Below are 12,739 nucleotides of genomic sequence, written 5' to 3'. Positions count from 1 at the left end.
TGGAGGAGGGGAAGGGGGGAGGTGGAGGTGGGGAAGGGGGGAGGTGGAGGAGGGGAAGGGGGGAGGTGGAGGAGGGGAAGGGGGAGGTGGAGGAGGTCAAGGGGGGAGGTAGAGAAGGGGAAGGGGGAGGGGAAGGGAGGTGAAGGGGAGGTGAAGGGGGGGAGGTGAAGGGGGAGAGGTGAAGGGGGAGAGGTGAAGGGGGGTTGAAGGGGGAGAGGGGAGGTGGAGGGGGGGTGACAGGAGGTGGAGGGGGGGTGGAGGTAAGTGACAATTAATGTATCATGTGGCCACTTGCTCCCCCTACCCCCAGTGTCTGCCGGTCATCTCTCCCCCCCCCCTGGAAACCTTCCCTCGGTTGTGGACGTCTGCAGACGGGGGCACGTGCACACGTCCAGCCGCTCCCTCACCCGTCCGCCCACTCCTACGCGGATCTGAGGCGGGAGGCAGCGTGTTGTGGCCACTCCCCCGGCTGGCTGTCCGCTCCCCCGCTTTTTCCCGGGCGCTCATTCCCCCGCTGCCTCTAGCGGCCGGGGTGTGAGCTTGGAGGCAATGTGGGAAGGGAGGGTGTAGGTGCAGGGGTTGGAGGCAGCGGGAGGCACAGGGGTTTTGTGCTGGGAGGGGAGGCGCAGGGGTTGGAGGCCCCGGCGGCAGAGGTGTGCGCTGGGAGGGGAGACACAGGGGTTTTGCGCTGGGAGGGGAGGCATAGGGGTTTGAGGCAGCGGGAAGCACAGGGGTTTGAGGCAGCGGGAGGCACAGGGGTTTTGCACTGGGAGGGGAGGCACAGGGGTTTGAGGCAGCGGGAGGCACAGGGGTTTGAGGCAGCGGGAGGCACAGGGGTTTTGCGCTGGGAGGGGAGGCACAGGGGTTTTGCGCTGAGAGGGGAGGCACAGGGGTTTGAGGCAGCGGGAGGCACAGGGGTTTGAGGCATGGGAGGCACAGGGGTTTGAGGCAGCGGGAGGCACAGGGGTTTGAGGCGGCGACAGGGGTGTGCGCTGGGAGGGGAGGTGGCGGTTTAGTTACTTACCAGGGCGGGAGGTAAGTACAGTACAATGTATATTTTGGTGACATAAGTGATGTACAAATGTGAGGGGTATGAGCGTGTGTGAGGCGGCGGGTTGGTGTTCAGTACAGGTGGCGCGTGGGTAGTGAGTGCTGGCTGTGGGTCGGGGTCCTGCTAGGGTGTGAGGCGGCGGGTGTGTGGCGAGTGCGGGCGACAGCTGGTCAGTGATGTTGTTGCGTAGGGGCAGGAGGCGGCAGGTGTGTGTCGAATGTGGCGGGTGTCTGTTCAGTGCGTGCGGCGGCTGTGTGGCACAGGGGTGTGGGCGGGTGAAAGGCAGAAGAGCGGGTGGGCGAAAGGCAGAGGCGGAAGGGCGGCCGAAAGGCGGTGAAGGGGGGGAGGGGAGGTGAAGGGGGGTGAGGGGGTGGTGAGGGGAGGTGGGGGGGTGGTGAGGGGAGGTGAAGGGGGAGCGGAGGGGAGGTGAAGGGGGGGTGGGGGGAGCGAGGAAGGGAAGGGGGGAGGTGGAGGAGGGGAAGGGGGGAGGTGGAGGAGGGGAAGGGGGGAGGTGGAGTAGGGGAAGGGGGGAGGTGGAGGTGGAGGAGGGGAAGAGGGGAGGTGGAGAAGGGGAAGGGGGGAGGTGGGGGAAGGGGGGAGGTGGAGAAGGGGAAGGGGGAGGTGGGGGAAGGGGTGGGGGGAGGTGGCGGAAGGGGTAGGGGGAGGGGGGGAAGGGGAGAGGTGGAGGAGGGGAAGGGGGGAGGTGGAGGTGGGGAAGGGGGGAGGTGGAGGAGGGGAAGGGGGGAGGTGGAGGAGGGGAAGGGGGAGGTGGAGGAGGTCAAGGGGGGAGGTAGAGAAGGGGAAGGGGGGAGGGGAGGTGAAGGGGAGGTGAAGGGGGAGAGGTGAAGGGGGGGTGAAGGGGGGTTGAAGGGGGCCACTTGCTCCCCCTTCCCCCAGTGTCTGCCGGTCGTCTCTCCCCCCCCCCTGGAAACCTTCCCTCGGTTGTGGACGTCTGCAGACGGGGGCACGTGCACGCGTCCAGCCGCTCCCTCACCCGTCCGCCCACTCCTACGCGGATCTGAGGCGGGAGGCAGCGTGTTGTGGCCACTCCCCCGGCTGGCTGTCCGCTCCCCCGCTTTTTCCCGGGCGCTCATTCCCCCGCTGACTCTAGTGGCCGGGGTGTGAGCTTGGAGGCAATGTGGCACAGGGGTTTGAGGCAGCGGGAGGCACAGGGGTTTGAGGCAGCGGGAGGCACAGGGGTTTTGCGCTGGGAGGGGAGGCACAGGGGTTTTGCGCTGAGAGGGGAGGCACAGGGGTTTGAGGCAGCGGGAGGCACAGGGGTTTGAGGCATGGGAGGCACATGGGTTTGAGGCAGCGGGAGGCACAGGGGTTTGAGGCGGCGACAGGGGTGTGCGCTGGGAGGGGAGGTGGCGGTTTAGTTACTTACCTGGGCGGGAGGTGTGTGTTTGTGTGTCTCTGTGTCTCTGTGTCTGTGTTGGACCTTTGGCCCGTCACTCCGCCTCAGGCCAATGAGAGGTGTGCGGGGGCGGGCGGGCCAAGGGAGCCATCGCCTCAGGCCAATGAGAGGTGTGCGGGGGAGGTGCGGGCGTTCCAAGGGAGCCATCGCCTCAGGCCAATGAGAGGTGTGCGGGGGCGGGCGGGCCAAGGGAGCCATCTCATTGGCATGAGGCGGAGTGACGGGCCAAAGGTCCAATGTAATTGCCCTTAGACACAGGGAGACACAGGACAAACAGACACGCATACAACGGTTTGAGAAATATATATAGATAGATAGATATAGATATGGGCAGAAATGCACTAACTGGACTTCACAAAGCTTCTGCTGCCATTCCTCTAGATTGTAAGCTTTCCTGAGCAGGGTCCTCAATACCTTCTGTATCTGTTTGCGATTGTTTGTCCTTATTTGTATGTAATTCTGTTTATGTAATTGATGCCACTCTGTACCCGCAGTGTACAACGCTATGGAATATGTTGGCTCTTTATAAACAAACTATAATAATAGCAGTGACATAGTGGCACACTGTCCCAATTGACAAGGGAGACTGCCACATAATTTGTTAAAAAATGCATCATTTTTAAAAACTCCTCCCTGAATTTTTTTTTATAACAACCAAGTTTCATCACTGGAAAACAAAGAGATCATCCACATTGTCCAACAGAATCTTCCTGAGAAGAGCAAATGTGGATGGAGCTAGAGGATTGAAAACAGATACCCCTCCTCTCTGACACTCCTATTTCTGAAATATAGGAAGCAGGGTGTCTCCCTGGTGTCTCCCAGTGTGGTACTGTAGGTGCTACTTTGGGAAATATCCTGATTCAGCAATTATTTTTAAGACAAAGATACAACATTCTAATGAGCCAATCCAGAAGGGTGAAATAAATGGTCTTTTTACTGAAGCAGTCAGGCAAATTTGGAGGGTAATAGATTCTGAAGCGAGGATCCCCAAAGCAGGATTAAAGAACTGTAAAACACACACTGTTAAACGTGGTAACAAAATATCCAGCCTTTTATGAAGGTAAGAAGAATATGGTAGAAGGAGGATGGGTGGACGGGGATCACTGTGGTTTTATCAGCATGTGGATGCATAAATTAGCCAGCATTTATTGACTGATAGTTGATCGCAGCAGTAATGAGAAAGAAGGAAGGATGGTAGGAAAGAGTGAGCGAGAGATAGACAGAGAGAGATAAAGCGAAAGAGCGAGCGAACCTTCATGGCACAGAGTTTTTGTTTTTTTTAACTAAATTAGGCTTTAACCTAAATTACCGCCTCGTTAAGTGCTAACATGTATCTTAAAATATCACAAACGCAGTGTTAAGTGCTGTCTTTGGACGGACAGGTCACTGAGTTAAGTATACCAGCCTAATAATATGCAGGAGGACCAGAAATGTAACTTGATATTAGTTAGGTCTTACCTAAGGCTATGTCCCTGCTGCAGCGCGCGCTATGGCGTGCGCTGCAGAGACAAGAACCGCCCCTCAATGGGGTCAGACCCACTACCTATCTTTGCCACCGCGCTGCGCGGCCAGATTTTTCTGAAGACAGTGAAACTGTCTTCAGAACTGCCGACGGAGCACTAGCCACGCCCCCCATCGGTTCAGCCAACGAGGGCGAACCTCCCGGGTGACATCATGGTCGCGCCCCCCGCCACACCCCCATCACGCCCCTCCCCCCATCTATCCCCCTGCAGCTCTGCACCGACCGGGGAACAGAGCTGCACGCATCCCCAGCCTGGTAGGCGCGTGTGTAGGGCCAACACTGGTACACTTCTTGTAGTAGATGTTTGAGAAGCCGTCAAGTCCAAAGGCCTAAGAGCTCTTCAAAGTTTTAATAACCAATTGTATTTCTTCAAGTATTAATGGCTAGTTTAGTGCGGTCTTTTCTTCATGGGAAAATTTTGGATAATTTGAATGGAACTGCAGGGACCCCCCACTGTGTTAATCCGCTTTTAACCCGCTGTTCGGGTACTCCAGTGTTTTATTTTTACTTCAGATTTTTTTTATTTATTATTTTTTATTTTTTAATTTGGCTTTCCTTCCACGCGTTTTTTCCTTGTGTTTCCCAATCCTTTCCTGGATCCTCATTCTTTGTCATATATGTTGTTTGTGTGTTTGTTTTGTTATTATTGTCATATATTATGGACTATTAGCCACATACCTCTCTCATATGAAGTTAGTACATACCTTTATCCTTCATTAAATTTATATATATATATTTTTTAAAGAAACGTCTCCTGGCTACAAACAAGTGCAAAATAATTCTACCAGATTTAGTAAACCCTGTTTGTGTCTTTCGCAGCATTGACCAAGGACTTATGTTACTTCCATCATGACCCCCTTAATCAATCCACTGGATCCTATTTGCATTAGCACAGCTCAGGCTAGAAAACAAATAAACACACAATTATTTTCTCATCTCTTTCTTCATATCATCAGAAGATACATACATGTGTATTTGGTAGCAGAGGATTTCTGTTGTCCTCTTACATGGATTCAGGGGAATTATGAGGAAGTCCGTGTACACTGAAGAGTAGTGGATGTAGAGTAGTAGAACCATAAAACAGCCCTTTGGGGCCAGTCTACTTAATAAAGGGTTGGGATAATCATAGATGAAGCTGATGGGGTTGCACATTACAGAATACAATCTTTATATCAAATAAATACCAAAGGGAAGATGGGTAGACTTGGTCCTTATCTAGTGTAGTTGCATAGATTAATGATATGCCGTCACTTCTGTAGAATCCACCAATATAGTGCAATCAGTTGTAGAACAGCATTGAGAAGATCATTGTCCTAGAAGGCACCAGATGGTCAGGAATGTTTTCTAGTATCTCAAGGTCTTGTTGGTTACCAAACATCAGCTCTTGTGCTGCTGGAACTCCAGACACTAGTGCCCTGTGACCCCTGAGAGTCTGCACTGTGACGGACTGCTGGTTGGGGTTTTCTCTTTCTGATGCCCTGGTTCTCAGTGATATCTTCCAAGGAGGAGATTTCAGAGTCACTATCATACGATGACTGTGGAAGACATCACACGTTATGATTGTACTTCGTGGTGCAGAATTGGGTTAGGGAATAACAGTACAGTATATTCTAAAATGAGAACTCAGACTGAACCAACCTGGAACTTCTCTGCTGCTCTGAATTTATTTGGTGACTTGCTGGGCTGGGAACTGATGATTTCGACACCTGCTACCGGCTTCTCCCTGGGTCTGGACAGCTGCTTCTCTAAGCTCCGTGTCATAGAATGGACCAGGGACCCTACACGAGAAGCAGACACAAATCATGAGTAGCAGATACAAACCTCACCCTAATGTAAAGTAAAGATCTCAGATTTCAGATCACAAACCTTCGAATGTACATGGAATAAGCAGAACTGTGTCAAGTTACATCATGTAGGTAACCTCGTCTTACTATTTCTATGCAAAGGGTATAATATTCTAACAGATTCAGCAAAACCAAATGTGCCAAATTAGACTGCAATCTCAACTTGAAGAGCAAGAAGCTATGGTCAACAGCACCGCAGACCTACAGAATTTAAATAACTCAATAGGGGTCGTATAACAACATATCCCAGTTGTAAAACTGGAGAAAAACAGAACTGTACTAGATTTATCAAGACAAAAAATATACATTGTATTCAGTTGGTTTTTTCCCATTAATTACTCTGGTGCAACCAACACCTTGTGTAACCACTGTCCAAATCATTCACTGTTGTTAATAAATTTGAATACATTTTAAACTCCAGATATTCTCTTCTGGACTATTATCTATACTGTTGTTAATAAGCAGGGGCCCAGAGACAAATAGGGAATAGGTTCATTACTACATTGGCACGTCTGACCGCTTAGGGGTTAATATGAAGCAGTGTGTGTGGTTTTGGTTTAATGCTATTGAAGTGTGATTGGGCATAGGGCTAGTGGCAGTCCTTGGAGAGCTGCTAGTCAGTCATTTTAGGTAAGCACTTGGAGAGTAAGTTTCCAACTTTCCCTCCCTCCCTAGTATTAAAAAAACCCATTATATAAAAGAAACAATATTTTGTTGAAGGCTGTATGTCCTCTTCCATGTATTAGGTTTTATATCATGTATGCTATATGGTTTGTTGTTACAGCGGCAGGATTTTCTTGCCAGCGAGGGGATAAAGCTAGCAGCTTTGTGCCGTGGCTTGGAGCCAACCTATGGTTGTTATGGTTTACATGGCCACTTGGCTTTAGGGTCAGTGGTTGTCATTTTTGTTTTAAAATTTGTGTTGATGTGTGTTAATAGTAATCTTAGCTGGCAAGGTTATTGTTTGTATACTTTATTAAATACTGTGTCCGTTTTCATCAAAATAAGTGTCTGTGTCCTATTTCGGAGTTGGGTGGTGTGGCTGATTGGAGCTGAGGAATGGAGGGATCTTGCAGTTATATGGGAAGTTGCTATTACATCAACTGCTTAAAGATGCAGCAAGAAATTGTATCTCTTAGCATCAACTTAACAGCAAAACGCATTTGTAATGCAAATGAGTGCATGCAGACTAAAAGAATGACCTTGTAGGGAAATTAGAAATAGTATGAACTTTTGATGCATTAAAAAGTATACACTTAAACTGCATTTTAAATAGTTGTGGGTTCCCAACTTAGCCTAATTATGTTGTAGGACATTTGCTTACACTAGTATGGAAGCAGTCTGGAATCCCGAAGCAAATGCTGATTCTGACATGTAACCATCCCTGTCTGACTCCTAGGGAGTTCATGTAATTGTGCAAAGGTTGACTACTCAACGTGACTCAGGGTGTTGGATTCAGGTGGCTCGGTGATGAGGTAGCAAGGATGTATGAAAATGGGCGCCAGGAACTTTTGTAGTACAACTGTCATTTATGCATGTCCCCAATCACAGGCACTGCTCATACTGTATACATATTTTATAGCAGACTAACGAAAAAAGACGGTGCAAAACAGCGCTAAAAAAATAATAACAACAATACTTGAAATAAATATTGCAGGCAGCCTGGCAAATACTGACTGTACAGTCAGAAAATGAACCACAGAGAATAGAAAGAATTGCCGGAGCCAAATCAGTCCTTTAAATAATAATAACTCCGAATAAAAACCAAACCGTCTCTTGAAAAGTCCCAAAAGTGTCCTTGAACAGATAGGCAGTGAAGGGGTCAACAAACGGCTCACACCAAATGGTAGTGTAATATGTAAAAAAGAGAAGAAAACAAACAGATAATGGTTCAGTACGCCAAAAAAGTTGACATTAAAACATTAAAAACTCACACATGACAAACATAACACACAATGACAGACAGACACTAGCAAGGCTATAATCCTAACAAAAATCTATTTATTAACATAGAAATACTGGGTTCCGGAGGATACAGCACTTAAGTCCAGAGGGGTAAAATTGAAACCCTACTTACAGGACAGTGGATGGTAAAAGCAGTGAAGCTGAAGATCGCTCAGGTGCTCTTCTCTGATGATAACTGGAGCTCCTTTAGGGATTGCCTCGTGTGGGGGATGGATGTTGAGTTGCACGAAAACCGGAACTTCCGGGTGGATGTGACGTCACACACCGCGGTGTTACCGAAATCGCTGCTCTTCTTCCTCTCCTTTCCCCCCACAGCCTACACAACTGCTCCCAATATCCTCCACAACCAAACGAACAGCTCTAAAAACAGGATAATCTCCCAACGACGTTTCATGCTCATACGTGCACTTCTTCAACATCCATCCCCCACACGAGGCAATCCCTAAAGGAGCTCCAGTTATCATCAGAGAAGAGCACCTGAGCGATCTTCAGCTTCACTGCTTTTACCATCCACTGTCCTGTAAGTAGGGTTTCAATTTTACCCCTCTGGACTTAAGTGCTGTATCCTCCGGAACCCAGTATTTCTATGTTAATAAATAGCTTTTTGTTAGGATTATAGCCTTGCTAGTGTCTGTCTGTTATTGTGTGTTATGTTTATCATGTTTGAGTTTTTAATGTTTTAATGTCAACTTTTTTGGCATACTGCACCATTATGTTTGTTTTCTTCTCTTTTTTACATATTACACTACCATTTGGTGTGAGCTGTTTGTTGAACCCTTCACTGCCTATCTGTTCAAGGACACTTTTGGGGCTTTTCAAGAGACGGTTTGGTTTTTATTCGGAGTTATTATTATTTAAAGGACTGATTTGGCGCCGGCAATTCTTTCTTTTTTCTCTTCTCTATATTTTATAGCAGAACACGGTTCTTCCATCAGTGCCCACTCTTAATACTCAAATGGAGGTACCTTAACTTAGTTGCGCTGAGTGGGTGTGGGACTCGGCCCCCCTTGTTTCTTCAGGATCATCATTAGTAATAATTTGATTACTCTAGACCCCTATGGGAATCCTGGTGGGTCTTTCTTACGTCACCCAATACCTTTAACCTGTTTAGGAATTGCCACTTCCATACAGACGGATGAGGAATAATAGTGCAGATCCGCGGTTAAAGCTGATCCACCCGGGAGCCCTCTTTGAGGCCCTCTGTGGCGTGCCATATTCCTTTTCCTTAAATATTCGGGACTCAATTCCTTCTTTTGGGGATCCTAACTTAAAGCTTACTAGCCCTATCTACAACATAATAAACAGGGGGGCCTGGTCTGTGCTATTACTTCATAAACATTACTTATCTACTCTCCATGAGGTTCTTCTACTCTTATCCTTCTGGTACCTAACCTTCTCGAATCTTCTCCCTCACTTAAATACTCTTCCGTGATGTCAGAATCCCCATGGCAACACAGGGCGGGGCCCAGAATATACTAACGTGCTCGTAACCCTCTAGGAAGGGGGTTACAGACATTTTTAGTACACTGATAAATCATGGGCTTTTCATCTATTGTGGCACTAATGAGTTGGAATGCCCCTAGGCTATATGAATGAAAACATAGAGAGGAGGGCAAAAACGAACTCATGCAAAAATATTTATTTGTCATTATCCTTTTGCATGAGTCGTTCGTGCCCTCCTCTCTATGTTTTAATTCACGTCATTCATTATTTGACCAACCAAAATGGTCCTTTGTGAGTTGGATCACTGGCAAACTTAAAATGTCGTATTCTGCATATGGACTGCTTGGGGAACCTCTTCTATATACCAGGTTACACAAGCATTTAGTTATAGTCTGGTGTTCTCTGCAGTGTTACCACCCCGTCACCTCTCCCCCCCCCCCACCAATACAATTGCTTTCACATAGGTAAATAAAAGATAAAGGTTAAGACAGAAGTTAATATACCATATATAAGCCTATTCCCTGAACGTCACTAAAAGGTCCCCATAACCCATACAATCTCAAGATAACTCTGTAGGTTTGCCATTCTGACCTTGGGCTGTCATTCCTGTGGAAAAGGTAACAGATCTGGGGCTTGGTTTCCCAGGAGAAATGTCTGAATTGGACCAGTCATCATCACTGTCCTCCTCTATCTGCTTCTGCACCCTGGGATTAGGCTGAATGACCTGCAAGCCCTGGGAAGCCTTCTGTGTAGGGCTAGGGAAATATGAATGGTCTGTCACTGATGAGTCTTCTTCTGAAGTGAATGGAGGCGTCCTGGTGGGAGATACAGTAGAAGGTCAAGTTCTTCTAAAATGCACACTGTTAAATTAAATGTTTGTGCCAGAAAAAATCTTCCAGCCCATACAAGTCAGTGTGCTGTAAGGCATCTTCAAGTGCCGGAAGATATTTAATAGCAAAAGATTGCTTAATTATTATGACCCATAGCCCTGAAGAAAACTTTTCTGAGATATTGTGTACATGGTGTTTCAACACAATTCTGATGTTTGGTGAGTTAAAACATTGAGGGGTTATGGAGATTCGCACCAATAATAGTGTCTTTTTTTATAACACTGTAGTATTGCATTTTTTATTTTGTTAAATAATTGTATGTATTGAAGGCTCCTGGCTACAAAACTGGTGCTAGAAAGCGCACCATTTCATTAAATAAGATCAATAAAACAATGTAATCTGTATCCTATGATAAATCTGCTTTTTTTGCACAAGCATGGCCCTCATTTTTGTTGAAGGGAAACCATGATAAATAACTACAATATCTGCATTATACACTGGCGACACACTTTATTCGAGCTCGGCTAGTCCCACGAATTCGGGTATACCCGGGTGTATTGAGGTTTGTGACTGTTTTCTGCCCGAGTGCATTGAGTTATTTTCCGGCAGGGATTGAAGCATTTTATTCCCGCTGGCTGCAATACTGCACAGTATATATATATATATACTGCATTACAATTCATGAATTTATGCCATCTGGTAGACACGCGAAGCATTGCAGCCTATTAAATCCTAATCATTATCATTTAACAGATCAGCCGCCCGTCAGCCAGGCATGAACCCAGGCTGGGAAGGCAAACACAACGGGGCTTGTCAGAGGTGAGGAGCGGCGCATTCCAGGTATCTGCCAGGTACATACTGGGTATTTGCTCGAATAAAGTGTGTCGGTGCAGTAACAACTGTCAATACTTTCAAACTTGGGTGATGTCCCTTCTGTTTTATGCACAAGGGAAATAAGAGGGCTTCAGAGAACAGGTTGGCTCACCTTGGTCGTAGGGGAGGAGCAACATTAGTGATGTTGGAGGCATTCTGGCGTGCCATCTCTTTGCTCTGTGGAGAAGGTGCAGGAGCTTTGGCCAGAATTTGACGGGACTCAGCGATCTGCACATTTCTGACTCGTGGTGTTACCGGCTCAGAAGGAACCTGACTCCTTGGGCTCTTCAGGCTTAGATCTGTAAAAGAAAACCATTATGGAAAACTATTAATTGGTCTACATTGCTACACCCTATTGTATGCTCTTTCAACTTCAATCCTACACGTCCTAAGGTAATTATGGAGTGGAGGAATGTTTGTATTGACGCATTGCTCCATGATCAAATGCATCAAAATGTAAAAAAAAAGTTTCTTCATCTGCTGCAGATTTTTGGAAACCAGAGAGTTGACATGCTAAATTTGGAGGATTTTTTGAAGCAAGAAAAAGCGACACAGAGGCACATAATTAGTTTAATCTAATTATAATCAGTGCATCATGTAACTCCTCCTTACCTCTTATTGCTTCATATAACCCGTCACTCTAACGCTTCCTGCTTCCTAACTCCTCCGTTTGCCCTATACTACCGCTCCCTATAACTCCTCTTATTGCTCCATATAACCGCTCTCTATAATGCTTCCTATTACCCCATATAACCGCTCCCTATAACTCCTATAACTGCCTATAACTCCTCTTAATAATTAGTTTGATATGTTTTTTTTATCTGTTTTGATTGTATGCTTTTCATAGGAGTACTAAAGTGATTTTAGAGTGCAGGAATGTTTGTATTGATGAATTCCTCCATGGCCAAATGCCTCAAATGTAAGAAACCATTTCTTCATTTGTTGCAGATTTTTAGACACCATAAAGTTATGTTACTTTAAAATTGGTGTTTTTTTTAATGGAAGTCACGTTAAACACAGAGGGACAGAATGTGTTTAATCTCGTTATAATGTGTCATGTACACTAACTCCTTCTAATTTCTTCTTTTGCTCCATAGAACCACTCTCTAACTCAGCGGTGCGCAAACTGGGGTGCGCCCCCCCCAGGGAGGGTGGGAGATTTGTCTGGGGGGGCGCGGGTGGTTGCAGAGGTCCCGCGCTCTTCCCCCAGGCATTTAAATGAAATGCCGTGGGATCGTTTGAGGCCTCTGCAACTAACTTACCGGGATTCCAAAGAGTTGCAGGGATGCGTTGGCAACGCCGCGGTGCCATGCGGAGTGACGTCACACGTCCATCTCCATGGCAACGGGGTCACGTGTCACTCCAGGGCACGTATCATTTGACGCCGCCGAGCAAGGTGAGGGGGGCACGAGAGCAAGGGGGAGCAGGCAGGGGGGAGCAGCTGAAAAAGTTTGCTCTCCCCTGCTCTAACTCATCCTATTGCTACATATAATTGCTCCTTATGTACTGTATGTATGTATTTATTTATTTATATAGCGCCCACAGTGGACTCAGAGCTTTAAAAAAACAAAATACAGTACAGAGAATTATGATACCATAAGTAAAACAAAGGAACATAAATCCATGTCCCGGAGAGCTTCAGTGGTATGTTGAGAAACTGACAGAGACAGCAGGAGAGGGAATAAGTGCAGTAGATGGCTGTGCTTGGCCACAATGGTTGATAGGAATAACTGTTGGTGTGGGACAGTAGCCATGAGTGCAGGCTATTGAAGCACTTCATTTAAGAGGTGAGTT

At 47.1% G+C, this 12,739-nt stretch overlaps 1 protein-coding gene across 5 annotated transcripts in view; it reads right to left on the bottom strand.

Annotated features, from left to right (window-relative positions):
- Positions 1 to 4,914: 4,914 nt before the first annotated feature.
- DZIP1L (DAZ interacting zinc finger protein 1 like) overlaps positions 4,915 to 12,739 on the bottom strand; it is a 39,187-nt gene continuing 31,362 nt past the window's right edge. For all 5 annotated transcript variants that reach the window (XM_075570302.1, XM_075570300.1, XM_075570304.1 and 2 more), the window contains exons 13-16: positions 11,058 to 11,244; positions 9,834 to 10,057; positions 5,629 to 5,768; positions 4,915 to 5,525 (exon numbers count right to left, since the gene is read on the bottom strand). In XM_075570302.1, the coding sequence (XP_075426417.1) occupies positions 5,358 to 5,525; positions 5,629 to 5,768; positions 9,834 to 10,057; positions 11,058 to 11,244 (719 nt within the window). In that variant the 3' untranslated portion in view covers positions 4,915 to 5,357. The remainder of the gene's footprint in view (positions 5,526 to 5,628; positions 5,769 to 9,833; positions 10,058 to 11,057; positions 11,245 to 12,739) is intronic.

Source organism: Ascaphus truei, chromosome 14, assembly GCF_040206685.1.
Source record: "Ascaphus truei isolate aAscTru1 chromosome 14, aAscTru1.hap1, whole genome shotgun sequence".
Classification (NCBI taxonomy): Eukaryota; Metazoa; Chordata; class Amphibia; order Anura; family Ascaphidae; genus Ascaphus; species Ascaphus truei.
Note: the sequence above shows the minus strand (reverse complement) of the source record. Positions and strands in the feature narration are given on the sequence as shown.